Raw genomic sequence first — 27,274 nt, forward strand, 5'->3', positions numbered from 1 at the left:
AGTAGTACTTTTAACTCGTTTTATTTACACTTATATAAGAATAAGATTTACATTTTATTTATTTTTTATTCAATTCCTTTGCATTTAAAAAAAAAATTGTATAGATTGCAGTCGTAGGAGTTCATACGAGTGATGAAGCAAAGAGTAATTGATTCTAGTCAATAAAGACAAAGCAACGACTGCGTCTCGGTTTACCGTTTACCCACCAATGCTGAATTCAACAATCTCTGCTTTTTTCAATAAAAACAAAAATGCTACAAGAATCTTTAGAAAATTCAACTCAATCCCCGTGGCCCATGTAGTTATAATCATTTCCTTGTGGAAGAAACAATCTTAAACAATTTATTACAACTCCCTTTTCCCCAAATTTCGAATAATCTTTTTTCTGCCGGGCTGTTGAAAGTCAATCCCCACACTCCTCAGCCCCTATCGTCAAAGGCTCCAACACCGACGATTATGATTCACTCTGCTTTGTCTACATATATATAGGCTATAGCTCTTTCATTCGGGGTTTATCCAAGAAACCACTGTTTTCTTAACTAGCTGTTGGTTTGTCTGTTTTCAAGATTTTTCACTTGTAATCGATCAACCACGTGTGATAATCAAAAGGGTTTTGAAAAAGTCTGTTCTTTTCTGCTGGATTTTATTGTGTTCTGTTCATCAATCAATCAAGAAAGATTGGTTCTTTGAGTTGAATTTTATGTGGGTATTGATTTGTCTGTTTGTTGAAGTCTAAGTCTTGAATGAGTGAAGGAAATCTGAAGTTGGAAAAAGAAGCATTTATATTGAGCTCTTTGGAAAGATTCAGTCAAGGGTGTCGTGTTTATAGGTTTGTAGTTTTGATCATTAGTGATGGATGGATCAAATGGCAGTTCTTGGTCGCCGGCGCCATTTCTGGTGAAGACTTATGAGATGGTGGATGATCCAATGACAAATTCTGTTGTATCTTGGAGTCTAACTGGCCATAGTTTTGTTGTTTGGAATCCACCTGAGTTTGCTAGAGATTTGCTGCCTAAGTATTTCAAGCACAACAATTTCTCCAGCTTCATTAGGCAATTGAATACATATGTAAGACATTTCTCGCTCTTCGCTTCATTTGTTGTTCCATTAGGCTGTGTGTTGTTTGTGTTGAGTTATTTTGCGTAGAGCTTGTTTGGTTGCTTTGAAGAAAGCAAGTATATGAAACTGATCTGATTGAAGAATGATACAGATTGTAGATTGATTTAGGTAGTTTGATCTAGTTGGATTCTTCACTATATAGGCCTAACATTTTCTTGAAATTTGCAGGGTTTTAGAAAGACTGATCCTGATCAATGGGAGTTTGCAAATGACGAGTTTATCCGAGGGCAGAAACATCTTTTGAAGAATATATACAGGCGAAAGCCGATCCATAGTCATTCAGGTCAAGGAAATGTGGCTCCACTAACTGATTCAGAACGGGAGCATTTTGAGAAAGAGATTCAGCAGCTAAAAGGAGAAAAGGTTATGCTTCAGTCGGAAGTAGAGAGGCGTAGGCACGAGAGTCAAGGATACGAGCATCAGCTCAATTCCTTACGGCAGATATTGCAGAACATTGACCACAGGCAGCGTCAGTTGATGATCAGCCTAGCTCAGCTGTTGGAGAAGCCGAGCACCATGGAACAGCCGGGGTTTCAGAGCAAGAAAAGAAGGTCCACGGCCTTGCATTTCTTGCAAGGCGAAAGCCTAGAAAATTCAGGTGCTTTGTCTCTTCCATTCATGAACTTGGAACAAGTTGAGGAAATAGATTCATCCCTAAATTTTTGGGAGAAGTTCATCCATGGAGTTGAGGCTCCAGCTGAAGGCTTTCATGACTTTAGGCTGCACCCCACGCGTTCGCCTGTCATCACAGCATCATCTGGAGATTCTGATAATGCCTCGCGCGGTTGCCACATGTCAGCATCAACTTCACGAGATTGCAATTCCTCCCCGGAGCTGGCTGCATCCTCGACTTATCTAGGCAGCCCTGAGATATCTTCAATCTGCATTGATCTTGACTCCAGGCTAAAGCCACTAGGGATTGATGTGAACATGAGCCCAACCAAGACTGCTGTTAATCGAATGCCAAAAGATCAAGAGCAGGATGGCGCCATCCCATCTGTGGCAGCTGGTCTAAACGACGTCTTCTGGCAGCAGTTTCTGACCGAGGCTCCTGGTTCTTCTACAGCACAAGAAGTGAAATCAGAGGAAGATTGTGGATCTTGAGAAGCATCCTAGTGATGAGCGAAAGCCAGCTAACTTGAGTGCTGAGGAACAAAGCTGCCACGTGTCATATACTAACTTTAGGTATTATTGCTTGAGTTTGAGGAGGTGTGGTACCTACCTACATATAGATGCATAAATCTCAATATTGATGTTAATTGTTTTGGATTGTTTTCTTATGCTTTTCGTGTCGTTTTGATGGAGAATTCCGGGTCTGATGTGCTTCATTAGATGTAGAAGTGTAAAATCATTGGGGAGCATGCTATTTGTTCTCTCTTTTGGTAGATTCTGTATAACGAAAAAAGTTTTTAATTTTTTTTATGCTTGTCATGATCTTTTACTCATCTTTCGTAGTCTGAATATGGAATCAGAGGTCTAATTATACAATTACAATATGAGAAGTTTCTTGAATTAGATTTTGGTTCATGAAGGGAGTGTAAATTTGTACTCCATATATCTTCTGACTCTTGCCATAATGCAGTTATGTTTTCTGCAATCTGCACATGCTTCTTATTGTCCTCTCAAGTTGTCGATTTCATGGAAAACATGATCTCCCTGCCCTGTTGAGGATTTCACAGTTTCTATACTTGCACTAACTGAACATAATTCCTGATGCAGCAATACTGAGAAGAGCCTTTGCTTGCTAGTGTCTGGTGTTATGTGGAAGACTCGCTGGAACCTAGAGATGACTGCTCCACCGAGCTCTTGGGAGATTTCCAGATATTGGCTCTCATGATTAGTGCATAATTCTTTTTTTTTGCTGGAATTTCAGGGTTATTTTTTAAAGATTAACATTTTGACATGAAGTTTATGATGGAATGAAATAATTTATACTCGTGGAATAATTTAATCCAAATTTGAAGTTGTGGCTTGTGTGTAATGAAAATGATACGGACGGAAAGGCGAAACCATCGGCTGCAATCGATAACATGGATGCATGAGAAACGCATTGAACCATTGAATGCATTTCATATTTATGTACAAATTCTCAAAAAATAAATAGCGCACATAGGTTTTCATGAAAAAAGTATGCCTTTCGGTTATAGAAATCAAATAAGTAGAAAACATGAGTGACCAATGTAGTAATTGCTCATACTCATTAATGAAATATAATCGATAAAAAATTATTGGAATTTTGGGACCAGAAATTAGTTAACACAATAGATTATAATAATCAAAATATTGGGATTTGGAACCGGAATTAGTTGACGGTTAAACCAACGACAGAATTCACATGATGACAAAGCATTCGGCAGCAACTAATTCACACAAAATCAAGAAAACAAGGGATTCACTATTTTGTGCATGAATCAGGAAGAATTCATGTCTTCGGTAAATTCCCTTCTCCCTCTTAATCACAAATTTATCTTTGCATGACGCAATTTTCCGTTTCGCATGGATCTCCGTTTCTGTAATTATCTTATACAGAATTTGCATTTTCCACGGTACGAATGTTAAATTTTTACCTTTTTGCCTTCATTTCATAATTGTTAATGCGTTTCGTATTTTGTTCAATGCAACATCCAATTTAGGGCATTATTTTCCGGGTTTTAATTGGTGGAATCTAGTTTTATTTTTTGCATTTGATCCACTGGAACACAGCTGAATTTTTCTAGGCCTTTTTTGTGTAGTAATATATATAGGTCTGAGATCAAATGAGCTGAGATTTCTGTGGGCAAGCAAGTTGGAGCTGGTTCGAATTGGGGCTTCCCTTTTTGTCTTTGTTTTTTTCGAAAAATTCATCTTCAAAAGTAGCCTCCAACGGATACTTTTGTGCAAGCCATCACATAGAATTCAGTAAAAGGGTTGAGAAAAGGGAGGTGACAGTTTGATGCATAAAGTTGGTGTGAATAATCACATGGTCAGCTCAATTAGATGAGGATGTATCTTAATAGGAGATTGGTTGTGGGTTGCCCGTGGTTCATCAACATGGTTCAGAGAAGGAAATCTTAAGAGTGTTACAGATTCTGTGGAAGTAACTTCAACCAAGAATGGAGCTTGGTGATGTGCATAATCGATCTCCCAGCAGTGGTGATGGACACAATAGGTCACCCTTTGGTAGTGATTTACACGATATTGAAAATGGTCACACGGTCAATAGAAGACTACATACAAATAGCGACAACAGCCTAAATCACGTGGACTACCATAGCCTGTCAAAGAGAGATACAGAGAACCCGGTTTCTGTTTCTGATGTGGTGAAAACTTTGTTTCTAATACTGGCCTGGTACGCAATCAGTACATTCTTGACACTGTAAGTTTTTTCATTCTGAATCAGTCACTTCATAGACTCTGCAGATTATTATGTTTTGTTATTTATTGTAATTCTTGTTCGTGAACAGGTACAATAAGACGTTATTAGGGGATGATTTGGGGAAATTCCCTGCGCCACTGTTGATGAACACCATTCACTTTGTCATGCAAGCAGCTCTCTCAACGGCCATTACCTGGTTTTGGCCTGAAAGGTTTCACTCCTCTGTTATGTCTTGGAGTGATTATTTTGCAAGAGGTAGGGAGTCTTGTGACATTCACCAACTTTTATGTTCACAGAATCTACACATATGCATTCACTATTTGTTAGCATCATGGAGACTCTCATAGTTCTACTATCATTTATATGGAAAAGTTCCGAATTGCCAATGTTTTTGTAGCTGTGTTTCATATATTCTGTTCATGTTTAACGAAATCTTTTATGTTCCATCATTTTTTCTAACTACTGGACACATTAGCAATGAAATGTATGGACCTAATCCAGCTCAACTGTTTTTCATCTTGTCAATTTTATTGTAGTTCACCCTTTCTTGAGGCTACTTCTTTTAAATGTCCCACTGCTCTTACTGGTTATTAGTTTGGGCCTAACTAGCTGAGAGGAAACTTTTTCCGGCCCTTTCATTTTCAATCTTAATCGGAATATTTGGTTTGTAACAACAAAATATTAGTATTACTTACTTCGTCCACCACCAATTTGCCACCTTTTGACCGGCAAGGATTTTAATAATTTAGTTGACGTAGTTGGTAAAACGTGACGTGAATGAAATAAGGACTTAGCTGGTAAAAAAGTGCTGTGAGTGGGTTTTGTTGGATGGAGGGAGTATTTTTTTTTTCTTATCCTATTGAATTTGCTCGTATAATTAACTTATTTAACAACTAATGCTACAGATGGCCTTTGCATTTCACAGTTGTACCAACAGCCCTCAGCACTGCAATGGATGTTAATCTGAGCAATGCATCCCTGGTTTTCATTTCCGTCACATTTGCCACAATGGTTGGTTATTCTTCTTCAACTGTTTCTTATTGACTTGTGCGTTAGCTATTTGATATTGTTAATTGTGAAATATCTCTGAGGTTTAGAACCGAGGCCTTGTGAATTTGCTATGTCCAATCTTGGTTCAAATATTGTAAATCTAAGTGTGTAAGTAAGGAAATGAAATTTGGGAACAATAGAAAAGTTAAGCGGACAATATCCAAGAAAGACATTTGATATATCCATGACTAAGTTACAGTACTAGAATTTTACTAAAAGAACACTAAAAGGATGAAGAAGGATGTTAAATATCAGATCTGGCTGTCCCAAAGAGACTGAAATGACTCCGAAAACTGTACAAGTATGTTCCATATAATCTTACCATTCAATTTGGAGGCTACTACTTTTTTATGTAAACAATATTATGTAATGTTTATGTCGCTATCTTTTTTCCTGAAGTCCATGCTTTCTCTTCTTTTTGTTACTCAATTAGTCTTGCCATTTTGATTTAATGGACTGTGGCCTTAGTCTCTGACTTAGTAACTACAAGAACTATTCTGTTTTGTCACCGTGTTCTTTATACTATCTCTTGAGCCGTAGATGACTAAATCAGCTACTTTTGTTTGCAGTGTAAATCAGCATCGCCGGTATTTCTCCTAGTTTTTGCCTTTGCTTTCAGGTATCTTCAAATAAATAGTACTTTGCATTGCAATTCAAAAGAGGACTGTTTTATATTCCTTCCGTCCCACAAGAGTGTGCTCATTCCTTTTTTTAGAAACCACCCGTTATATTTTTATTCCATCTTTTCACCTTATTTACTTACAACAAAACAAAGGATGGCCCACACCCTTTATCCTTCAACAACAATAACAAAAGGGACCCTTTCTCCACTCAACCAACACTACCCAACTTTTATTAAAACCCGCTCCCATTAAGAGTGAGCACCTTATGAGACGGAGGGTGAAGTGTTCATTATAACTAAAATAAGCCATACTCTCTGCAGTGTACACCTATTTTCAGTGCTTAAAAGATTGTTATGTATCAAGCTAAACTAGAACTGGTTTGGTGAGGCACGAAGAAGTGAGAGAAGTGTTAAGTATCATGAAGTCTTTTGAAAATGTTGATTTTGAAAAAAGCTGGAATGTAAATTTCTGGTAAAAAAGTACTCCCTCCGTTATGAGATTCCCTCATAGTTGAGGCGAAACTTTTCGGCACAGAGTTTAAGAAAGCAATGTTTAATGTGTTAAGTAGATAGATAAAAAAGTAAGAGAGAGAATAGAGTAGAAAGTGAATAAAGTAGAGAGAATAAAGTAAGAGTGAGAAAAAGTGTTAATTATTACATATGGAAATGACTCAACTATGAGGGAACTTCCCAAAATGGAAAAATGACTCAACTATGAGGGAACGGAGGGAGTAAGAATATATACTATGCTTGAGTTAAGCTTTAATAAATATCAGAAATGAGAGTGCCTGAATGACTGAACAAGACACACACATTGAGTTATTCTTAACTATGAAGAAGGTCCTGACTCCAGCCTTACTTTCAAAAAGATAACCAGGTCCTTTGTCAAACTCAATATATACAAAGTAGTAGTACTATATATTTTCCAATGCATATACTCTATGTAATTCACTTGAGTAAATGTTTTTACATATATATGTATATATTAGATTCTTTAACCTTGTTGCTGACTCGATCAATGTTCTGTGAAGATTGGAGTCTCCAAGCGTGAAACTGTTTGGCATAATGTTTGTCATTTCTGTTGGGATACTATTAACAGGCAAGTAGTTTACTCTTTATCCCTACAGGTGAATATGTGCATCTTGGTTGGAAGATTCTGTTGAATATTGGAAAATATGTTCTAAAATGTGCAGTAGACATAAATCCAAGCACGTGCTATACATCAACAGAGGATGAAGATTCAAAATTATCCACCCAAATTGGTGGAAAATCTTAATAGGGAGTCTAAAATCAACAAAAAACAGCTCAATAATGAAAAATATAAATGCAATTAAAACTGATGAAGCTAATCCATGATGAATCTCTTAATTTAGTTTTTACATTTGATTTGTTTTGTTCCATACTGCAGTTGCTAAGGAGACAGAATTTGATTTTTGGGGTTTTGTATTTGTGATGCTTGCTGCTGTCATGTCAGGGTTCCGATGGACAATGACACAGATTCTTCTCCAGGTACAAGAACAGTGCATTGCTACTCCTGTCATATTTTTTTTCCAAACTTAATTTTGCTCTTATACATTTAATAGTAAATACTTGATTTTTTTTCTTGGCTCGTCTCAATTGGATGATGTGCTGATATCAAAACAACCTGAAGAAAGAATCATATGGTGAGTGTCATTTGAAGCCAGGGTTTTTACCTCAAAATTCTATCTATATAGTAGCTATAAACTTCCATAGAATAATAGAATGTAAGAGATGCATTCTATGTCCTCCCAAAGAAATTGATTAAGGTTTTACAAATTAGGACTAAGCTCTAGTTTTAAAGCTTAATAGCTTAATTTGTGTTTACTTACATCAACACTAATTTATCTTTTAGCTTATTACTTGTCCAACTCATTTCGACATATTTGGATGATTCCTTCCCTCCTCTTACTTCAGGCCTTAAAAATCCTCTTACTTTGATGAGCTACGTGACACCAATTATGGCAATTGGAACTGGTCTGCTTTCTCTATTGCTGGATCCTTGGCAAGATTTCAGAGAGAGCAATTACTTCAACAGCTCGTGGAATATTGTCAAAAGTTGTTTGCTGATGCTGTTTGGCGGAACACTGGCTTTTTTCATGGTAGGATCTATGGTTTAATAGCTTGATCTGGTGCCCCGGGGTTCATGTTGGTTTTTGGTTTGTCTCTTCAGATCTGTTGATATTTTGATATGTCAAACAACTGAGAAATCCTGTTTTTTCTCCATGATGAATACAATTAAAGAACAACAGAACTAAAAGTTGATTTGAAACCTTTAACTTTTCTTGTTCTGCTGTTCTTATAGCTTGATTTGATTTCTTTCTTTAATTGCAGGTATTGACGGAATATATTCTCATCTCAGTGACTAGTGCAGTAACAGTGACAGTAGCAGGGGTTGTGAAGGAAGCTGTTACTATTTTGGTAAGATAGCAAATATATATGCGGCTTAACTTCAAGAACATGCTAATGTTTATATGACAATCATTATAACAATATAGCCTTTCCCTGTATAGTGCAGTATCTAGAGGATATATCAGTTGCATAATTGATGAGATAAGTGGGTTAAAATTATTGACTTGGTCCGTCTGTCAGTTTGCACAATCCAAACTGTAGTTTGAATCGTAGCTATTGTAATCATCCTATTTGGGATTAACAGTATCTGAGGCCCTTTCCATATGTTGGTTGCCAAGACTTCTTAAATACTATTGCTTCATTGAGTAAATTAAATGTCCTTTAGTAACCTTTGATATTTCTTTTAGGTGGCTGTGTTCTATTTTCATGATGAATTCACATGGTTGAAAGGGTATGGCCTCACAACAATCATGTTTGGTGTCAGCTTATTCAACTGGTACAAGTAAGCAAGCAAGCTTAACTTTATTCACTAAACTATTCAATAAAAAACATGTGTATGCTTAATTTGGCTCTGATAGCAAACTTTTGGGAAACAGATCACTTTTTCAAACATCGTGGTGTATAGCAAGGTCTGATAATCATAGTTTGAAAGATTGGTGTCATGATATACTTTAGAAGTTGTCTATCATAGGAAATGAACAATTTTATAGAACAGGTTTCTAGGTGGCTTTCTGTTTTGATATACTGGAGTATATTATACTAGTATTACTCATTCCTCACGAGTTCAGGTTAATTAGATGATCGGTGATGACAGTGCCCATTCAAATATAGCTTTCCCACATATTTGGCATAATGTTCATATAACCTGATTATGCCATTATTAGCTTCACATTAGATCTTTAACTTAATCAGTAGGTAGAATTGTTGCAGTGCAAAATCCGCGCTTAACAGTCTAGTTTCAAAAATTTCAGATACCAGAAGTTGCACAAGAGCAAGAGGCATGGTGGTTCGCCAACAGATGGTTCGACATCCAAGTATACTATCATTGAGGACGTGGATGAAGAAGAAAGCAGCCCTCTTACAAGCCCAAGTTCACATTCTGACGAATAAATTCACGACTAAGCCAGTGAGTTCTCATCCAGGCATGTTAATGATATTCATTAGGTCACAAATTATTTCACCTCAGACTAAACTTTGTTCTTCATTTTACACAGCAACACGAATTCCATTTCGGCAGTAGGTTTTACCTAAATGGGAAGCTGGCAATTGCGTCTGGCAACAGGTACAAGGAAATGTGGCGTCATTTAGATTGTTGAGTTGAGTGAGCATGTTTTGATACCTAGAGATCATGTTTGGATGCTCTGCGTTGTTCTTGTGTTTAGAAGCTGCTGACTAGTTTTGGCAACATGGATAGCTGGTTAAGTTGTTGAAAGGATGGATGAAACAATGTGAGTACACAATGTTGCCAGTTTTGTCTGAGATCCTCACTTTTCTTCACATGGAAATTTCTTAGACTACATGTAATGTAATGTATGGTCAACAACAGATACACTTCATCTTTTTTTGGAACTATGATCTCTTTCTACACTGTTGAAGAAATCTACGTGATATATCAGCTATTTGATTTAGAGTAAAAAATTAAATTATTTAGCTACTGCAACGTAATAGATTATCAATAATTAATTTTAATTATTTTTGGCCAGTTTTATGATTTCGCACGAAAATGCCCAGATTTTTGATCTACATTTCACCATTTGTATCTCATTTTGTACTTTCTCCACATTCTCATCGCAAGAAACAATTTCACAAATTTTATTTTTTTGAATAAGTTTCTTTGGTGCATATGGTTAGAAATTGTACACATGATTCTAATTTGAATGCATACCAAAGATAAGTGTCCAATGCCGAGTATCAGACACTCATTATTTTGCTACGCATAAAATGACCAATCCATCCGGACTCTATTCAGTCATGGGCCTGGATTGAGTCAGGCCCCGTCGAGCCTGGGCTAAACTGAGTTGGATTGATCTACTTGACAACTCTACTAGTTGGTAACAAGCAAAATAAGTCAAATGAGAAACCTTAGTTATTTTCGACTGAGGCGACTCGGTTAGGACGAGTCCATGCGGCCACCTAACTAGGTCTCATAATCGTGAATTAGGAAAAAACTAAATTAAACCTATTTTATTATAAAATGAGCTAAAAAAGCTTGACTTGTGTTGCGAACGTCTCCACGATCTGAGTTTGTGTGTTAACGAGTGTTTTAATCTTTTTTTATTCAAACAGGTCGCCATGATCTGATTGTGTCTGTTAACGTGTTTATTTTTATAATTAATACAGATCTCCACTCCAGGATCCGATTTTATGCGTTATCGTGTGCTTTTATTTTTTTCTATTACAACAAATTTTATAAAGTCAAATATCAATGTTACGTTGTTTACTATGCGGTTTTGAAACTGCGCCGTCAAATGGACAAGGAGTTAATTGGGAACCTCAGTCAAAGCTTGTTGTTTATTTGCTATAGAAAACACCAATTTTTTAAAGCAAATCAGTTTCAACTCTCAACAACTATCTGCCTTCTACTTCAGTAATAGTCATGGAAGAAGCACTTCTACTTCTACCTTCCTCACTTCCAGATGTATTCCTCTCCGAGAAACTAGGGCTCGTGTTCAAGAAAAACCCAGGTTTCTTCGGCTCGGCCAAAACTGTATCCTCACAGCTCAACATGACTACCACAGACGGCATCATCGGCCTCTCCTCTGCTGCGTTCTGAACGCATAATAACCCCACTTGAATGCACCTCTTCACTTGCCATTCCACACAAGAACTAGAATAGCATGGATCCATCAGCTCCAGCTCCCTATTTTCCTTCCAAAGTAGCCATGCCTGTCATCAAACCAATTCTCAGCATTGAGCATATGAAAATCAAAGGGAATCTATATTTCACCTGCTCCAGAAGGTTCTGATAGCAACAAGGATGCTTGAATCCTCTATTCTTTTTCCCACTCACTATCTCCAATATTACTACTCCGAGGCTGAATACATCCGACTTCACAGAGAACTTTCCATCGAAGGCGTACTCTGGAGCCATGTAGCCACTGCAATCAGCTTCCTTTAGCACGAAATTCATTTTTTTTTTTGCATACTATATAAGCTTGTAAATAAAATGGAACTCACTATGTCCCAACGACTCTCTTTGTTCTTGCCATCACTTGATCACCTTCGAACATTCTAGCTAATCCAAAGTCTGAAATCTTCGCATTCAAGTTCTCATCCAACAAGATATTGCTCGTTTTCAGATCCCTGTGGATGATTTTGAGCCTCGAATCATGGTGAAGGTATAGTAGACCTCGCGCAATCCCCATAATAATATCAAACCGCATCTGCCAAGTCAGCACTGCACGGCTGTTCTCATCTGCAATCAGTTAGTGAAGACATTCAGTCTAAGATAAATAGACATACTTTTAGGATTCAATGACAAGGAAAAACAAATAAATAAAAGTTGGAACAAACCAAAAATGAAATAATCCAAGCTTTTGTTGTGCATGTACTCATATATCAACATCTTCTCCTCTCCTTCAACGCAACATCCCAAAATCCTCACAAGGTTTCTGTGTTGGAGTTTAGCAATCAAAATAACTTCATTTTTGAACTCTTGAGGCCCTTGCCCAGAAGCACTCGACATTCTTTTCACTGCGATTGCTAGCTCATCTGACAAGTTTCCCTGAAACACCAAAGAAATAAATAATTTCATTAATCCGAGCAATCCTATCTCTCTGTCCAGCTGAAAGCAGAGCATTTACCTTATAAACAGGACCAAAACCGCCTTCTCCAATCAAATTTTCATCCGAAAAATTGTTAGTAGCTGCTGCAATGGTTTTCGATCCAAACAAAGGTAATTCCAAATCCTCATTCTCATTCTTAAATGCTGCTGCAAGTAGTAAACATACGTTTAAGATTCTTACATAGTTCTTGTATAACTGAAAGGATCACAATAAAACATTACCTCGTCTCCTCCTCCTCCTTAAAATGAAGCCTCCAAAGCACAAGATCAACAAAAGCATCCCTAAACTAGCACCCGTTGCAACAAACACAAGCTTCTTAGAACGTTTCCTATCATTCCAACCTCTCATATTTTCTACAACAAAGAGTAAAGCATTATCATTTCACTAAAACCCCATTCCTGATCTACCAGTCACAAAAACTACATAAAAACCAGTTACCTAGCGTGGTTTTAGGCACGCGAATGTAGATGCTTGGCCCAGTACTAACTTCTCCGGTGAACTCCATGACATCAACCAAGTCCCCGAACCACATCAAACACTCATTCCTCTCATTGCTCAAGCTCAAGTAAGGATCAGCATAAGCCGAGCAGTTGCAGTTTCTCAAGCATTCCTCATGGCAATCACCAATGCTCATGCTATTGTCCACACGAAAACTTAACGTATCGGGGAACTTGACACGATCAACCCTCATGAATCCATCCTCCTTCCGGCAATCCAACGGAGGAATTCTACCACATCCACTCGTCCATGCAGCCGAGCTCCATTCCCTCTCAGATTTAGGCGCGAATCCATTCAAACACTCACACACAGGCGATTTATTAGGTTTACAAACCGTATTAACACCACACCAACCATAATTACTGCAAGTTTCGCTCGGCACAGAGAAAGCAAGGATCCATCCGTCTCTCTCTTCATTCATGATGTAACGCTGGAGCAATCCCGACGGATCCATCACCAGTCTCATGTAAATCGAGCTGTTGTAAGCATCGGAGTAGGAGACTAACCTTCCGTTAACAATTTCAGCACCAAAAGCTGGATCGCGTATGAATGGAAGTCCGGTGAAATTCCGTCCATTCCACGGACCTGTCCGGTACTTCTTCTCCTTCCCCGTGAGAATACTCATTTGAGGCAATCCGTGGTTCTCGATCGTGTAAATGAACTCGCCGAGCGACGGATCGCCGTAGCTTTTCCACGATGTGAGATACTTGTCCAATCCTGCGTCGGAATCGTCCACCATCTTCATCCCCGGAAGCCTGGTGTCGCTAGGGTAATCAAAGCTCGTCCATATGTTGGTGGAATTATCAGCGAGGACGAGGTTTCCGGTGTCGAAGAGGCGGAGAATCGGCCTCGATGCGGCGGGGGTGGAGGAATTGGAAGACCATGCGATTGCACCTTGTGCTGAGGAGAGAATCAGATTGGCGTTTTTGGAGAGAGTTAGAGCTCCGGGTGAGGTGGTGATCGGATTTTGTCTGTTTGCGACCCAAACGACGACGTCCGGTGTAGCTCTGTACCATATCCCCAAAAATTTGGCGGTGGAAGTGGAATTGGCGGGAGTGAAGAATCCTAGCTCGAAAATTTGGGCGGGAGAAGATAGAACTTGAGCGTCCGAGAGAGTTTGGCCGGGAGAGAGTGTAGCAATAGCAGCTGTGGGAGAGGAATTGAAAATGGCGAAGATGGAGAGAGCGGCGCAGAGGATTTGGAAAGACTGCTCCATTTCTCTACTCTCAGAGCGAATTAAGACCTTTTTTTTGTGTGTTTTGCATGAGCTGCAATTGAAACAGAGCCGTCTCTGTCCCCAATATATGCCGTCGCAATTATTGAATATGAATTTCATTAAATAAAGATTTTCTACTTTTCATGGAATTTATTTATCCAATGTCCACAAAAGGAAATCTACTCCGGATAAGCTTTTACTACTAACTTTCATATTCTTTCTTCACCAAATACAGGTAACGATAATTAATAATTATACACTATACTCAAGTTCCACGTGAATTCGTCGTTACTAGTTAGTATATTACTCCCACTATTAATTAACCCAATTTCACTTGATACGACTCCCAATTCCCAATGGTTCGGCTAAAAACTCCCTTATTTCTCCCTAACTCCTGCCACATCAGCGTCACATCAGCACCAAAATTTATCTCCAGTTTTTAGCCAACTTTTAGCCAACTGCTCCAATGGTTTCTCCCTTATTTCTCCCTAACTCAACATTTCATTTTTACATCATTACTAATTTAATTGTTTTATTTTTGTATATAATAAAAGCTAGCTAATTTATAATACAAGACAAATAATAGTAATAAAGTTCGTTGTATTAAACACGAGTAAAAAATTACAACGACGAAAAAAAAAAAATAGGGGGGAAATTATTTTAAATTAATTATTAAATTTTAAATTTATAGGGGGGAATTAAAAAAAAAAAAAAAAAAAACTATTTTTATCTCCGGATTATCACCCACAGTGGTCGGCGATAATCCGGCGATAATCCGGGAGTTGGCGTTAATTCAGTAGAATTAACGCTGAATTATCGCCGAATTCTCCCCAACGCCCGGTGATAATCCGGCGATAATCGGCGATTTTTCGCCGGATTTAACGCCGACCCATTGGGAGTGCTTAAGTGTTTATTGCCAAAAAGTAATAGTAAAAAAACAAGTCAATTAATTGGAAATGAATGAAAAAGAAATTACTGTCAATTCAGGGTACGAATGGAATAATTCGAATGTTATAGGAATTTAATACTATGGAGCGTAACTCAAATGGTAAGATCTTTCTTCCTTAATTATTGAATTTTAAGTTCAAGTTTTAATTTTGAGTTTGAGTTGGAGTTATGTCCTATGCATTGCACAAATTGCGACTAAAATAGAAGTAAAAAATCATCAATGATAGAAAATCAATGGGTTCCATCCTAAAATTAATTAGTGATAGGAGAAAAGCCATTAAACTTATATACTGATTCAGTTCTCTCTGTACACCAATGTGAGATAATTTTAATATATTAATTTTTAGTTTCAATTGCCAACAATTAACTTGACCGCAGATGTTATATTGTGACAGAGTTATGTTTTGCTACTCTTATTTGGAAGTCAACATTAAATTGTTTATTGATATACTCCGTATCATTTTCTCAATAAATTGTTGTCTAGGACTCGAGAAACAGTCAAATAATATTTATTGTTTTTTTTTCAGTCAAATTACAACTTAAAAATATTATCTTAGATGATTGAATCCATGCTCAATAAAGGCTACTGCCAACTACATGATGGGTAATAGGATTTTTTTATGATATAATACAAAGTCATTAATGAGAAATAAATTATTGATAACTGTTTTCTTCTTTATCAAATCACGAATGTCTATTTTCTTGAGGAACATAATTGTCCATGCGAAAATTAATATGAATACCATAATTTGAACAGCATTTAAGTTTACTGCCTAGGTATTTGATTTTTCATTTTGTTAGGAAAATTTATCCTAGCCTAATTTGTTCAATAATGTCACAAAACACAGTTCATACATAATCTTTTCAAAATATCAAAATTATAACTCAAAGTCATATACTCGGCACTGAAATCAATGGTAATAAAATGCGAATGAGGAAAATAGGTTGAGTGGAGATTAATTTGAGATTTTTGGATGACGATAGGGGCAGAGATTGAACAACCAAGCCTTAATTACTAAGATTAAAATCATTAAAAAAAACATTAACCAGGGTGCTGAAGCTCCCCTTACTCCATATAATAACTAAGATAGATGTCTAATAACCTTGATGTTTTGATGAAACCCAGCTTTAGCTCAAATGTGTTGGCGCTGACTCTTGGTTTAATGGAGGGCCTACAATATTGTCATGTGTGAACATATCAACAATGACGTCTCCACATTTCCTTGCTTCTCAACGGCTTCATCTGCCAACTAATGTTGAAGTAGTTGCAGCTGTTGCTGAAGCATCTCGAGCTGCATTTGTGGTTTAGGTCTATCACTCATCTTATTCTTAGCTTTTCTTCGGCAGCAGGACGCTTCAATATCAGGATCAAAAGGCTCTAAGATGTGATTCATAGAGGGCGTGGCAATACCTACGGACACCCTATGTATTGAATGTCTATTATGGGACCTTAGTTAGGCAGTACTACCTAATTTGTTGAATTGATTATAGCTTAACTGCATATTATAACTTGATTGCAATAGTCCAGTTATAGTAATATTTTCTCTATGTATAGAGGCAGGGCTAATGTTATTGAGTAATTAGTCTACCATTTTTCGAGATTTAAGTCTGAAAAAGTGATTCATCATATTCGAATAGAATGATGTAGTAATCTGATATTCATACATCTGAAGATCCTCCCAACACTCCAATAAACACAAGTATACAAAATTTGGTTTGCTGTACCTCACAAATCACAATGCTGCATTTCCTCCTCCTTCAAGTAACTACCTGGCTTCTATGTCAGTTATGGTCACTGCGCCGCCAGTACTTCCTGAGGCATTGCTATGCGATAAACTGGAGTCCCCGTGCAAGAAAAACCCGGGCTTCCTTGGCTGAGGCAAGACCGCGTCCTCAGTACTCAGCATGAGCACCACAGCCGGCATCATTGGCCTCTCCTCTGCCACATTCTGTACGCACAATGACCCGACTTGAATGCATCTCTTCACCTGGGATTCCACATACGAATTTTTGTAGCACGGATCCATCATTTCCAATTCCCTCCCCTCCTTACAAAAATGCCATGCCTGTCACAGTTTATGAAGCTTATGTTCATATCCTATGGCATAGTGTGTTTGTGTATGTCTGAATCTATGCAGTTTCATTGATGAGAAAATATTTACCTGTTCTAGAAGGTTCTTGTAGCAGGATGGATGCTTGAAGCCTCTGTTCTTCTGTCCACTGACGATCTCCAAGATCATTACCCCCAAGCTGTATATATCCGACTTGATGGAGAACTTTCCATCAAACGCGTACTCTGGAGCCATGTAACCACTGCAACGAGGTTGTCACACATTAGTTAGACTCTAGAAGAAAAGACTGCATATGCACATATGTGTATAAAATGCATACTATGTTCCAACTACTCTTGTTGTTGTTGATATCGTTTGATCTCCTTCAAACATTCTTGCTAAACCAAAGTCTGAAATCTTCGCGTTTAGGTTCTCATCTAACAAAATGTTGCTTGTTTTCAGGTCCCTGTGGATGACGTTGAGCCTGGAATCGTGGTGGAGGTAGAGAAGGCCTCTTGCAATCCCCATGATGATCTCAAACCGCTTTGGCCAATTCAGCAGCACCCTTCTTCGCTGATCTGCAGCTGTTAAGTGAGTCAGTGTAAGAATACATGTCGGATTATGTGCTAAGGTTATAGGTGTCAAAGGGAATGATGATCGAACCAAAAATGAAATGATCCAAGCTTCTGTTTATCATGTACTCGTAGATCAGCATTTTTTCCTCCCCTTCAACGCAGCATCCCAAAATCCTTACAAGGTTCCTGTGCTGAAGCTTTGCAATCAAGTTGATTTCAGTAGTAAATTCTTCGTGGCCTTGTCCAGAAATCTTCGACATCCTTTTCACTGCGATTACTACTCCTGATGAAAGGTTTCCCTGCAACAACCAGATTCAATATAGAAAGTTTGCCTAAATTCTTTATATATATCTATCAGTACATAAGTGGTGCTTTTACCTTGTAAACAGGACCAAATCCACCTTGGCCGATCAGGTTCTGTTCCGAGAAACTATCTGTGGCTGCTTCAATGGTTGCCAAGTCAAAGATAGGTAACTCTAATTCCTCAGCTGCCATTTTAGAATCTGTTGAAAGAGTTCATAAATCATAAGCATCTTACGATGTTTGGAATAATGCTTGCTCTCATTAATAGAAAGGTTTAGTGATGTAACCTAGTCGTTGGATGTAACCTCGTCTCTTGCGCCTGATCCTCATAAATATGCCCCAAACAGCCACGCCCAAGATAAGCATCGCCAAAGTAGAAACAGTAGCTATAACTATGATTGTCTTCCTTGATAATCCATTCCCCTCATTATCTGTCAAATGTTATAAGTAGTCAAGCATAAAAGCATGTCTTGCTATATACAAAGACAACCTTAGCCTAATAAAAAGATTCATTTACCAAGGTCTGAGATAGGCACGCGAATGTAGATGCTCGGTGCAGGACCAGATTCTGTAGTGTACTCCCTCATATCAATCAAGTCCCCAAACCACATCATGCAGCTGCTCCCATTGCTGAAGAATGGATCAGCATAGGCCGTGCAGTTGCAGTTCTTGAAGCATTCATCGCGGCATTCCTCACTAGACATGCTAGTGTTCAACTGAAAATTGAGTGAATCAGGGAACTTGATTCCTTTAACCTCAAGAAACCCCTCTTCTGTCTGGCAATCCAGTGACCGATTCCTGGTGCACCCTCCTCTCCACTCGAACACGCTCCATTCGCTCTCAGATACAGGGTGGAACCCCCTCAGACACTGGCACACTGGATTCTTGTAAATCTTGCAGATGCCATTGCTACCACACACATCATAACCGTCACACAGATCATGAGGGAGTGCAATCATGAGAATCCAGCCATCTTTCCTCTCGTTCATCACGTATCGCTGGAGAAAACCCGAGTAATTCATGGTTAATCTGGCATGAACTGAATCATAATAAGGCTGATGAACTGAGACCAGCCTACCCTTGTTGGTTACCACTTCAACCCTCCAAGCTGGATCTTGTGAAGTTGGATATCCAACAAAGTTCCCATTCCAAAACACAACCCTGTTTAAGATCTCCTTCCCTTTGGCAATTATAGTTTGAGATAATCCTAGGTTTTGTATTTTGTAACTAAACTCTCCCATGGATGGATCGTCAACACTTTTCCATGAGGTCAAATATTTACCATCTCCAGTGCTAATGTCTTGCACTAGTGTCATTCCCGGCAGCCTAGTGTCGCCTGGATGATCGAAGCTCTGCCAAATATACGACGAATTAAGGCCAACAACAAGGTTTCCAGAATTCAGGAGCTGCAAAACTGGATTTGATTCCGCTGTGGAGGAATTGGAAGACCAAATGGGTGGACCTTGAGCTGAGGTGAGGATCAGATTGCCGGTTGCAGATAAAGTTAGAACTCCGTTGAGGCCGGTGATCGGATTTTGTCTGTTTGCAACCCAGACTACGATGTCTGGTGTGGCCTTGTACCGTATTCCCAAGAATCTGGAGGTGGATGAGCCCGGAGAGAAGAATCCGAGCTCGAATGTTTGGGATGGAGAGGTTAAGAAGTCTCCATCACCAAGAGTTTGGTTTGAAGAAAGTTTGTCATCTGCAAAAGTGAATGTGGAGATGGTTAAGAGGTAGAGAGCTGCATAGAGGAACTCCATTTGCAGAGAGGGAATGGAAATGGAGGCTTATTTTGTGTAAGTCATGAAGTTTAAGCAAAAATATTTTCTTGATGCAACTGCTGGATGCAACCTTTTGGTGGGGAGAAAACTTGTGTTTGTTGCCATTGACCTAGTCAGTAATGAGTAATTGATTGTGAATTTGTGATTGGATTACAAGATTATTCTACAGAAACTTTAGTTCCCATTATCGAAAATTGTGACTTTTAATATAGCAAACTAAACTAACCACAAAGTTTAGATTGACAAATAGTGCTCAAGTTGCCAAAGTAGGTAGATGTAGAGCCATTGCTTTGTCATTAAATGGAATTTTGCAAGAATTTTCAACCGTGGGGCCTGACTGTTGAAAATTTATGTAGCCTTCTAGAATCTTTGCTGGCAAAACAAGAACAATCGAAGGGATTGATCTTTCGTGTTCGAATAGTGTGTTTGATACCCAGCAAAAATATAACCACCCTCGATAAACAGAAGAAGATAAACAAATAACAATACAAGTGGTTGTTCTATTCTATCTAACTTGCAACTTTCCGTTTTAATTTGAACCCTCTAGAATTTGGTGTACTTATTTATTTGATGCATAAATTTTAATTAACAACTTTTAATCATGAATTAATAGCTAATTGCAGACGACGGACGGCGGACGACAATGTTTGCCCACTTCTGACTACTGGGTTCAGAAATTGACGATTATAGTCAATGGTCAATAGCTAAGGAGGCATCACACATTCACATCTCATTTTCTTATAATCAATTATCAACTTTACAGCATTAATTATATGTCATGATCAATATGGAATACAAGGCCCAAATATAAATTGGGGTTTGACTCTCTACCTACCTACCTTCCTTGTACTTCACTTATGGTTACTGTACTACTATTACACTTGTTCTTCTCATTGCTGGGCTCATTCTGCATGAAAAATGTAGGCCTCTTGGGCAGAGGCAGCACTGTATCTTCTGAGCTCAACATGAGAACCACAGACGGCATCATCGGCCTCTCCTCTGCTGCCTTCTGAACGCATCTTGAATGCTCCTCCTCACTTGCCATTCCACATGTGACTTGTTGTAGCATGGATCCATCAGCTCCAACTCCCTATTTTCCTTCCAAACTAACCATGCCTACATCCAGTTTTATCAGCATTGCTAAATTTGATCATAGCTATATGGTTATGCTTAATTTACCTGCTCCAAAAGGTTTTGATACCCCAAGGCGCACTTAAAGCCTCTGTTCCTTTTCCCACTCACTATCTCCAATATCACCACACCCATGCTGAATACATCCGACTTCATGGAGAATTTCCCATCAAATGCATACTCCGGAGCCATGTAGCCGCTGCAATCAGATTCTACGCATTAGGAATCTATAAGACAGAGTTATATGTGTGTGTGAAACTTACTATGTCCCAACAACTCTTTTTGTTCTTGCTGCCGTTTGATCACCTGCAAACATTCTTGCTATACCGAAATCTGAAATCTTGGCATTCAAGCTCTCGTCTAACAAGATATTGCTTGTTTTCAGGTCCCTGTGGATGATTTTGAGCCTTGAATCATGATGGAGATACATAAGGCCCCTTGCAATCCCCATGATGATTTCAAACCTCCTTGGCCAATCTAACAACATCCCCCTTTCCTGATCTGCAAGGGGTGAAGACTGTCAGTGGTGCATTTTCTTATAATTAATTTGGCTTCAATGTGCGGAAAACATAAGAAAAATGTTCAAACCAAAAATGTAATAGTCCAAGCTTTTGTTCAACATGTACTCGTAGACTAGCATCTTCTCCTCCCCTTCAATGCAACATCCCAAGATTCTGACCAGATTCCTGTGTTGGAGGTTCGAGATCAAAATGATTTCATTCTTGAACTCTTCATCACCTTGTCCAGAATATCTCGACATTCTTTTCACTGCAACTATTTGCTCTGCTGACAGGTTTCCCTGCAATATCGAGTCATGAATAGAATCTTGTACACATATCTTTTTGTGGAAGTTAAATACGCACACAAAGTCACTCATATATGCATACGTATCTCTCAAATGCCACTTCACCTTGTACACAGGCCCAAAACCACCTTCTCCAAGCATGTTCTCTCCTGAAAAGTTATTTGTGGCTGCTACGATGGTTGCCAAATCGAATAAAGGTAACTCTAGTTCCTCGCTGGCCTTTCTGTAATCTGTCAAAAGAGCAACAAATTTGCTTCAGAATCTAGAAAAAGTTGTCTTCTTCCATCCATGTAAAAGGATTAGCAATATAACCTCGTTTCCTGCATCTCCATGTAAGTAAGCCTCCAAGACATGAAACCAAGACAAGCATAGTGGTAAAAACACCTATAAGTATGAACTTAGTCTTTGCAAATCCCTTCACCTTCTTAGCCGAATCTGTCAAATTATCTTTTAAAAAGAAATAAACTGTTACATTCCATATTTCACCAAGAATTATGCAATTCCTAAATAAGAAATGTTCCATTTTACCTAGTTCTGTAGCAGCCACACGAATATAGACGCTCGGGCCATCACGGGCATCTACAGCCTGCTGCTCCCTTATATCAATCAAATCCCCAAACCACATCAAACAGTTGGTCTCATTTCTGAAGTATGGATCAGCATAAGCTGTGCAGTTACAGTTCTTCAAGCATTGATCACGGCATTCTTCAATGCTCATGCTCGTGTTCAGTTGAAAACTCAACGAGTCAGGAAACTTGAACCCTTGAATCTTCAGAAAGCCATCTTCCTTATGGCAATCCAAGGGAGGATTTCGACTGCATCCACTTCTCCAATCAAAAACCTCCATTCCTTGTCGGATTTTGGCTTGAAACCTCGCAGGCACTCACACTCGGGCGTCTTGTAAATCCTGCACACGCCGTTAACACCACACCACCCGTAGTTATCACACGAGTCACGAGGCGATGTGATCATCAGAATCCAGCCTCCTCCCCGCTCATCCATCACGAAGCGTTGAAATGATCCAGAGCTGTTGATGATCAACCTGGTATGAACTGATTGTTTCAATGGCTGAAAAATTGAAAGCACCTTACCCCCGCTGGAACCAATCTCCGCATTCCACGTCGCGTCGACTGAATCCGGAAATCCCGGGAAATGCCCGTCCCAGTAAATGGCTCTGTACCTTCTCTCCTTCCCCTTCATCGTGATTATCTGCGACAATCCACCATTCACAATCCCGGAAATGAATTCTCCAGAGGAGGGATCGTTGTCGCTCTTCCACGACGTCAGAACATTCACATTGGGGGTTTCCGTTTCCTGCAGCAGCTTCATCCCCGGCAAGAGGGTATAATATCTCGGAATTTACTTGGATTACTAGGTTTCCGTAATCGGTGAGGTGCAGAAGTGGATTTGATAGTGGTGTGGAGGAATTTGAAGAAGACCATAGGGTTATACCTTGTGGTGAGGTGAGAATGAGATTGGCGTTTTTGGATAGAGTTAGGACTCCGTTTGGGGCGATGAGGGGATGTTGCCTGTTTGCAACCCAAACGACGACGTCTGGTGTAGCTGTGTACCGTATGCCCAAAAATGTGGGTGTGAATGAGCCCGGAGAGAAGAATCCGAGCTCGAATACTTGAGATGGAGAAGTTAGTACGTGTCCATCATCAACAAGAGATTGGCCTGCAGAAAGTGTAGAAGCTCCATTACTCTGTTTCAAGTTAATTGAGAGGTAGAGAGCGGCGAAGAGGATTTTGATAGCCATCTAGAGAGAGAGAGAGAGAGAGATGATGTTTAAATTGGGAAATGCAAAAAATTCCAAGTTTGCTTACTCCCTGAAACGGTAGTGGAGACGGAGACTTGCTGCGTTGAATCGCCTTTCCCTCCATTTTCATAATCAGTTATTTTGATTTTTGACTATTGAATTTTTAATTTTCTCGACTAATATATATTCCATCCATGATGAAAATTTATTAGTGTCAAATAAAATGTCGTGATCAGTGCTTCAACTCCATCAATGGTTTTCTTTCAAAAATATTATAAACAGCTTTCCTTTCAGTCACTCCATTACCATAAGAATTCATCCATTCCTTTTTTGGAATAGATTTATCTTTTTAATTATTTGTATAAAGCTAACAACTATTTACACTATTTATGATTCTTCGTTAATGAAAATAAAGACTCATTCTTCGCTTGGGCATATATTTGTCTTAATAAATCATGGTTACTTGGAATTATGAATTTTGATATATATTGACTAACCAATATTAAGGAGACAAGGTTGACCATCTCAATTTGTTGAGTCATGGTGACCAATCCAAATGCATTTACTGGTACGAAGTTGTATATTGTAATTGTTCCTTTAGGCTTTAACTATCCCTCTTATTTATGATAAAAAAAAAAATCTTATTTCCACTTTCAGTATGAATACTTATACAACTACTACTGTTTTTATTACATAAACCGTGAGATTTAACTTTACAAACAAGAGCAGAACATTGTAATTAAACCTTGAAGATTAAGGTGAATGGGGTTGTAATTCATGGCTTTTTTGTAGGAGCTCGTGTCTGGGATGAAACGATTATGTGCAGAGTCTGAGTTTGTTTAACATGACGTTGAAGACAGAAGTAATGACATTTTATTACTAGATAATCACGCGACTACTCTCGGCCGGAATACAATTGAATAGTCTATGACGATGGAGTAAATTCCACTTCCCTGGTGTTGATATTACGTAACACCCCTAAGGAAGGCTTGGCCAAGTGGCTCTCAGCCAAACAAGCCTTCCCCGAGCAGCTCTTGCACCAAGCAACTTCCCACCAGAACAATTGAGAAAAATATCAAAGTTATAAAAATGCATAAAAAATCATATCCCAACAATAATCTCAAATGCATAAAAGAACCCCTGAAACTATAGGAATGTGAACTCCCCAATTCTAATCTAATCCACTCCTTGCTGCTATTTTGGAGGAAAGAAGCTTACACTGATGCATAGATCATCAGCGTTATACAAGAACTCGCAAATGCACGAGTCTTTCTCTTCCACCTCGTTCACTTCACAAAGGCTTTTCCAGCCTTCGGTGTAGAACGTCCTCCCGTCCTTCCACATCATGCGCTTGGCAGAAAACTGTCTTCCTTTTGGGTCGAGGAGCGTCACATTCTCAGGGAGTTTCAGATTGAAGCTTTTGATCACATCCTTTGGTATATACTATCATTGTAGTAGCAATATGTTGGTCAAAAATTGTAGATTCTATCAAAATACTAAACAAATGTGTTGTGTATGCTTACTAAGTGAGTAAATCCTCTGTACGAAATAAGGATTCGGGGATGGTGTAATGAACCCGGCATTGACGAGCTCTAAACCGTACCAATCGTAGGTTCTTCTGATACGTTTGCTAGAACTGGCCGTACCTGAGTTGGGCAGAAGGATCAATAAAGCAACTAGCCACGTAAACTGAACAAAACAATTTATTGAACTTACCATCCCTCGCTAGCTCCAATGGAGCATCGTCTCTTGTATCCTCATCTACGGTGTGAGCATCTCGGTGATTCGCTTCTTTAACTGTAGAGAGACAACTGTCATCATCAGTGCATCTAAAACTCATTGGCAGCAGGTTCAGACTGGAAGGCTGACTAAAGAAGGGTCAATAAACCAAGAGCAACAATACTACAAAATATTCAGATAACAGAGTTAAATGTACCAAATATCACATATATGTACTCCAAATTGCTAATTTGACACGGTTTTAAACTTCAAAATTTTAACATCACATTTCTGACGAAGTTAAACACGAGTTTCGGATGTGGCTGACTTTGTTTGACATTTGAACACATTCATGGCAGTGGGCACGGTATACTTTTGCATAAAAAATATCGGAAACACAATAAGATCTCAACAAAATAAAAAATAAGGACAGCTTTACCCTCCGTCACTCGCTCCCCTTGAATATACTCATCCCTTGGATTCTCTTCTATAGGCGTGCAATCTTGATTGTCATTATCGTCTGATTCGAATAGAAGGCTCAGATTGATGGACAAACAGAAAATCTGAAGGAAAAAAACCAACTAAGAAACTTTACCATAATTCTCATGTGTGTGTCCTTCACCGATAGGAACATTATCAGGTTTATCAGTATGATTTACAATGCCATCATCTAGTTCTATCTTTATACTCGCCTGCTCTTCAATATTCCTAGTAATCCGACCCCCAACACCTTCTGTCATGCAACCATTGCCTCCATGAATTTTGAAGTCAAGTAAACCATGAGAGAAATACTCATAGATAAACATATCCCCTCCTTTTATCTTATTATCTTCAGCAAGTTTTGCCCAACCATCTTTAAAGTACCAATCACCGCCATTCATTTCCACTTTCACTTCCCACAAATTGTTGTAACGGTCTCGAAGTGACCAATTCTTTGGCCAGTTTCCTGGAAGAGATTGAATAAACATAAAAATCAGCAACCAAGTTGATTAATATTATTCCAAATAAACACTTGATACATCAGAACAGAAAGGAAAATACTATTACAAAGTAAACTATTTCCATTGTCAACCAAACATGTCTTAGGTAGTTAATATTGTTTTCTTTATTATTATTATAATAAAAAAGGATATTACTGCTCTATAAAGATCAAAATTTAATATGTTTAACTATAGCAATATATTTATCAAGCCCATCAAACACGTAAAATGATATTGCAAAGTTAAATATCACTGTGTGGCAACAAAGCATGCTGGATATGTTAACATGGCCTACGAAAAAGTAGCTCGTGATTGGAAACATATGGCACATGTCTCTCTACCAATTGAGTGAAAAAAAAAAAAACAAAAAAATGTTTAGCAATCGTCTATAGAGATGAGCATTAAGGAGCTTGAAGTTGAATTGGAACGCGGAGCTGCAAACAAACTGAAAGGTAGTGAACAGAGTTATAATGCAGCCATTGATATAATTTCCGGGTTGGACGAGCAGCCCTCCATTCAAAACAGAAGCAATAGCTTATAATCTAGTAGCTATTGAAGGGCACAATATCGAGCACAAAGGAAGCATTTCAACTCTTAACATGGAAATGCCACACAAAACATGGACATGAATAATTACCGTAAATCTCTATGAGTTTCAATAATTTATCACTCTGTCATGCTAAACCTCCAGAAACAGAGAGATTGAAATCAACGAATATAACAACAAAAACGAGACTAGAACTGATTAATAGAAAAAAATTACCTGATTTTCATCACCAAGCCAAGGCACGTAAAACTTGAAGAATGCTGGACGATTCACCATTTTTCGCACCGAGAAATTGAACTTTAGTTCTCCACAAAGACGAGTACAGTCAAATTTGATGAAATTAAGAATGAAAACTGTTGAAATCAATAGAAATGAGAAGAAATCAGTTAAAAATCAACAGAACTGAGATGAAATTAGGATTTGACCGAATTCATAACTGAAAAAAATATGACATTCAATGCAAGATATTGGAGTTCAGAACACTTTTAAGTGCAGAAGTTTTCATGTAGTACTATATTTCACCAAAATAGTGCAAACCAACTTAGTATAATTATATGTTACAAGCACTCTTATTACTATTACAACATTTCATTTAATTTTGTTTCTTAATTTTATTTTATCATTGAGTGAATTGTCGGAATAAACAATATACTCCATATA

At 38.4% G+C, this 27,274-nt stretch overlaps 5 protein-coding genes and 1 pseudogene across 14 annotated transcripts in view; 2 read left to right on the forward strand and 4 right to left on the reverse strand.

Moving 5' to 3' along the window:
• Positions 1-357: 357 nt before the first annotated feature.
• Positions 358-3,062, forward strand: LOC125192474 (heat stress transcription factor A-4c-like). 2 transcript variants are annotated; one of them, XR_007171405.1, is made up of 3 exons: positions 358-1,068; positions 1,288-2,304; positions 2,839-3,062. XR_007171405.1 is itself a non-coding variant. In XM_048090060.1 (2 exons), the coding sequence occupies exons 1-2, from the start codon at positions 853-855 to the stop codon at positions 2,221-2,223; spliced, it is 1,152 nt and encodes a 383-aa protein (XP_047946017.1). In that variant the 5' UTR covers positions 358-852; the 3' UTR covers positions 2,224-2,541. The 2 variants fall into 2 exon arrangements, 1 of the variants encoding a protein (XP_047946017.1); XM_048090060.1 differs by lacking the exon at positions 2,839-3,062 and having other exon boundaries at positions 1,288-2,541.
• Positions 3,063-3,431: 369 nt separating this feature from the next.
• On the forward strand, positions 3,432-10,135 carry LOC125193876 (probable sugar phosphate/phosphate translocator At1g06470). Of its 5 annotated transcripts, none has more exons than XM_048091805.1 (13): positions 3,432-3,552; positions 3,852-4,474; positions 4,563-4,729; positions 5,400-5,485; positions 6,094-6,143; positions 7,178-7,245; positions 7,555-7,655; positions 7,798-7,810; positions 8,082-8,266; positions 8,499-8,585; positions 8,924-9,018; positions 9,488-9,642; positions 9,731-10,135. In XM_048091805.1, the coding sequence occupies exons 2-12, from the start codon at positions 4,212-4,214 to the stop codon at positions 9,624-9,626; spliced, it is 1,254 nt and encodes a 417-aa protein (XP_047947762.1). In that variant the 5' UTR covers positions 3,432-3,552; positions 3,852-4,211; the 3' UTR covers positions 9,627-9,642; positions 9,731-10,135. The 5 variants fall into 5 exon arrangements, 4 of the variants coding, with proteins under 4 accessions (XP_047947762.1, XP_047947763.1, XP_047947765.1 ...); XM_048091806.1 differs by having other exon boundaries at positions 3,534-3,665; XM_048091808.1 differs by lacking the exon at positions 3,432-3,552 and having other exon boundaries at positions 3,765-4,474; positions 8,924-8,967.
• An 865-nt stretch (positions 10,136-11,000) lies between these two features.
• Positions 11,001-14,053, reverse strand: LOC125193873 (G-type lectin S-receptor-like serine/threonine-protein kinase SD1-1). Of its 3 annotated transcripts, none has more exons than XM_048091802.1 (7): positions 12,740-14,053; positions 12,523-12,654; positions 12,320-12,444; positions 12,030-12,240; positions 11,694-11,931; positions 11,464-11,614; positions 11,001-11,402 (listed from the first exon to the last, which is right to left on the reverse strand). In XM_048091802.1, exons 1-7 carry the CDS (start codon positions 14,013-14,015, stop codon positions 11,085-11,087), a joined length of 2,451 nt encoding a protein of 816 aa, XP_047947759.1. In that variant the 5' UTR covers positions 14,016-14,053; the 3' UTR covers positions 11,001-11,084. The 3 variants fall into 3 exon arrangements, with proteins under 3 accessions (XP_047947759.1, XP_047947758.1, XP_047947760.1); XM_048091801.1 differs by having other exon boundaries at positions 12,320-12,447; XM_048091803.1 differs by having other exon boundaries at positions 12,320-12,447; positions 12,523-12,587; positions 12,740-12,755.
• Positions 14,054-16,564: 2,511 nt separating this feature from the next.
• Positions 16,565-19,824, reverse strand: LOC125193875 (G-type lectin S-receptor-like serine/threonine-protein kinase At4g27290). Its single transcript, XM_048091804.1, has 7 exons — positions 18,410-19,824; positions 18,180-18,323; positions 17,968-18,092; positions 17,678-17,888; positions 17,355-17,598; positions 17,126-17,276; positions 16,565-17,029 (listed from the first exon to the last, which is right to left on the reverse strand). Exons 1-7 carry the CDS (start codon positions 19,650-19,652, stop codon positions 16,730-16,732), a joined length of 2,418 nt encoding a protein of 805 aa, XP_047947761.1. The 5' UTR covers positions 19,653-19,824; the 3' UTR covers positions 16,565-16,729.
• Positions 19,825-20,417: 593 nt separating this feature from the next.
• Positions 20,418-22,646, reverse strand: LOC125191843 (annotated as a pseudogene).
• Positions 22,647-24,218: 1,572 nt separating this feature from the next.
• The window catches only part of LOC125194067 (B3 domain-containing protein At5g60130-like), an 81,700-nt gene continuing 78,644 nt past the window's right edge, over positions 24,219-27,274 (reverse strand). For 2 of the 3 annotated variants that reach the window (XM_048092072.1, XM_048092071.1), the window contains 5 exons: positions 25,683-26,014; positions 25,527-25,607; positions 25,085-25,165; positions 24,892-25,014; positions 24,219-24,811 (listed from right to left, as the gene is read on the reverse strand). In XM_048092072.1, coding sequence (XP_047948029.1) covers positions 24,765-24,811; positions 24,892-25,014; positions 25,085-25,165; positions 25,527-25,607; positions 25,683-25,968 — 618 coding nt within the window. In that variant the 5' untranslated portion in view covers positions 25,969-26,014 and the 3' untranslated portion in view covers positions 24,219-24,764. Of the gene's footprint in view, positions 24,812-24,891; positions 25,015-25,084; positions 25,166-25,526; positions 25,608-25,682; positions 26,034-26,830; positions 26,968-27,274 lie in introns of all 3 variants that reach the window. The other variant, XM_048092073.1, reaches the window with a different exon arrangement.

This window comes from Salvia hispanica, chromosome 6 (genome assembly GCF_023119035.1).
Source record: "Salvia hispanica cultivar TCC Black 2014 chromosome 6, UniMelb_Shisp_WGS_1.0, whole genome shotgun sequence".
Taxonomy (NCBI): domain Eukaryota; kingdom Viridiplantae; phylum Streptophyta; class Magnoliopsida; order Lamiales; family Lamiaceae; genus Salvia; species Salvia hispanica.

Excerpts from the sequence above, each read along its gene's own strand:
- LOC125192474 (XM_048090060.1), top strand. The coding sequence starts at position 853 with ATGGATGGATCAAATGGCAGTTCTTGGTCGCCGGCGCCATTTCTGGTG. Across the intron at positions 1,069-1,287 it reads TTAGGCAATTGAATACATAT|GGTTTTAGAAAGACTGATCC; the intron begins GTAAGACATTTC and ends TGAAATTTGCAG.
- LOC125193876 (XM_048091805.1), top strand. The coding sequence starts at position 4,212 with ATGGAGCTTGGTGATGTGCATAATCGATCTCCCAGCAGTGGTGATGGA. Across the intron at positions 8,267-8,498 it reads GAACACTGGCTTTTTTCATG|GTATTGACGGAATATATTCT; the intron begins GTAGGATCTATG and ends CTTTAATTGCAG. Across the intron at positions 9,019-9,487 it reads AGCTTATTCAACTGGTACAA|ATACCAGAAGTTGCACAAGA; the intron begins GTAAGCAAGCAA and ends CAAAAATTTCAG.
- LOC125193873 (XM_048091801.1), bottom strand. The coding sequence starts at position 14,015 with ATGGAGCAGTCTTTCCAAATCCTCTGCGCCGCTCTCTCCATCTTCGCC. Across the intron at positions 12,448-12,522 it reads AAGGAGGAGGAGGAGACGAG|CAGCATTTAAGAATGAGAAT; the intron begins GTAATGTTTTAT and ends TACTACTTGCAG. Across the intron at positions 11,615-11,693 it reads AAGAGAGTCGTTGGGACATA|TGGCTACATGGCTCCAGAGT; the intron begins GTGAGTTCCATT and ends AGCTGATTGCAG.
- LOC125193875 (XM_048091804.1), bottom strand. The coding sequence starts at position 19,652 with ATGGAGTTCCTCTATGCAGCTCTCTACCTCTTAACCATCTCCACATTC. Across the intron at positions 18,324-18,409 it reads CGTGCCTATCTCAGACCTTG|ATAATGAGGGGAATGGATTA; the intron begins GTAAATGAATCT and ends AACATTTGACAG. Across the intron at positions 17,599-17,677 it reads CTTGGATCATTTCATTTTTG|CTGCAGATCAGCGAAGAAGG; the intron begins GTTCGATCATCA and ends CTCACTTAACAG.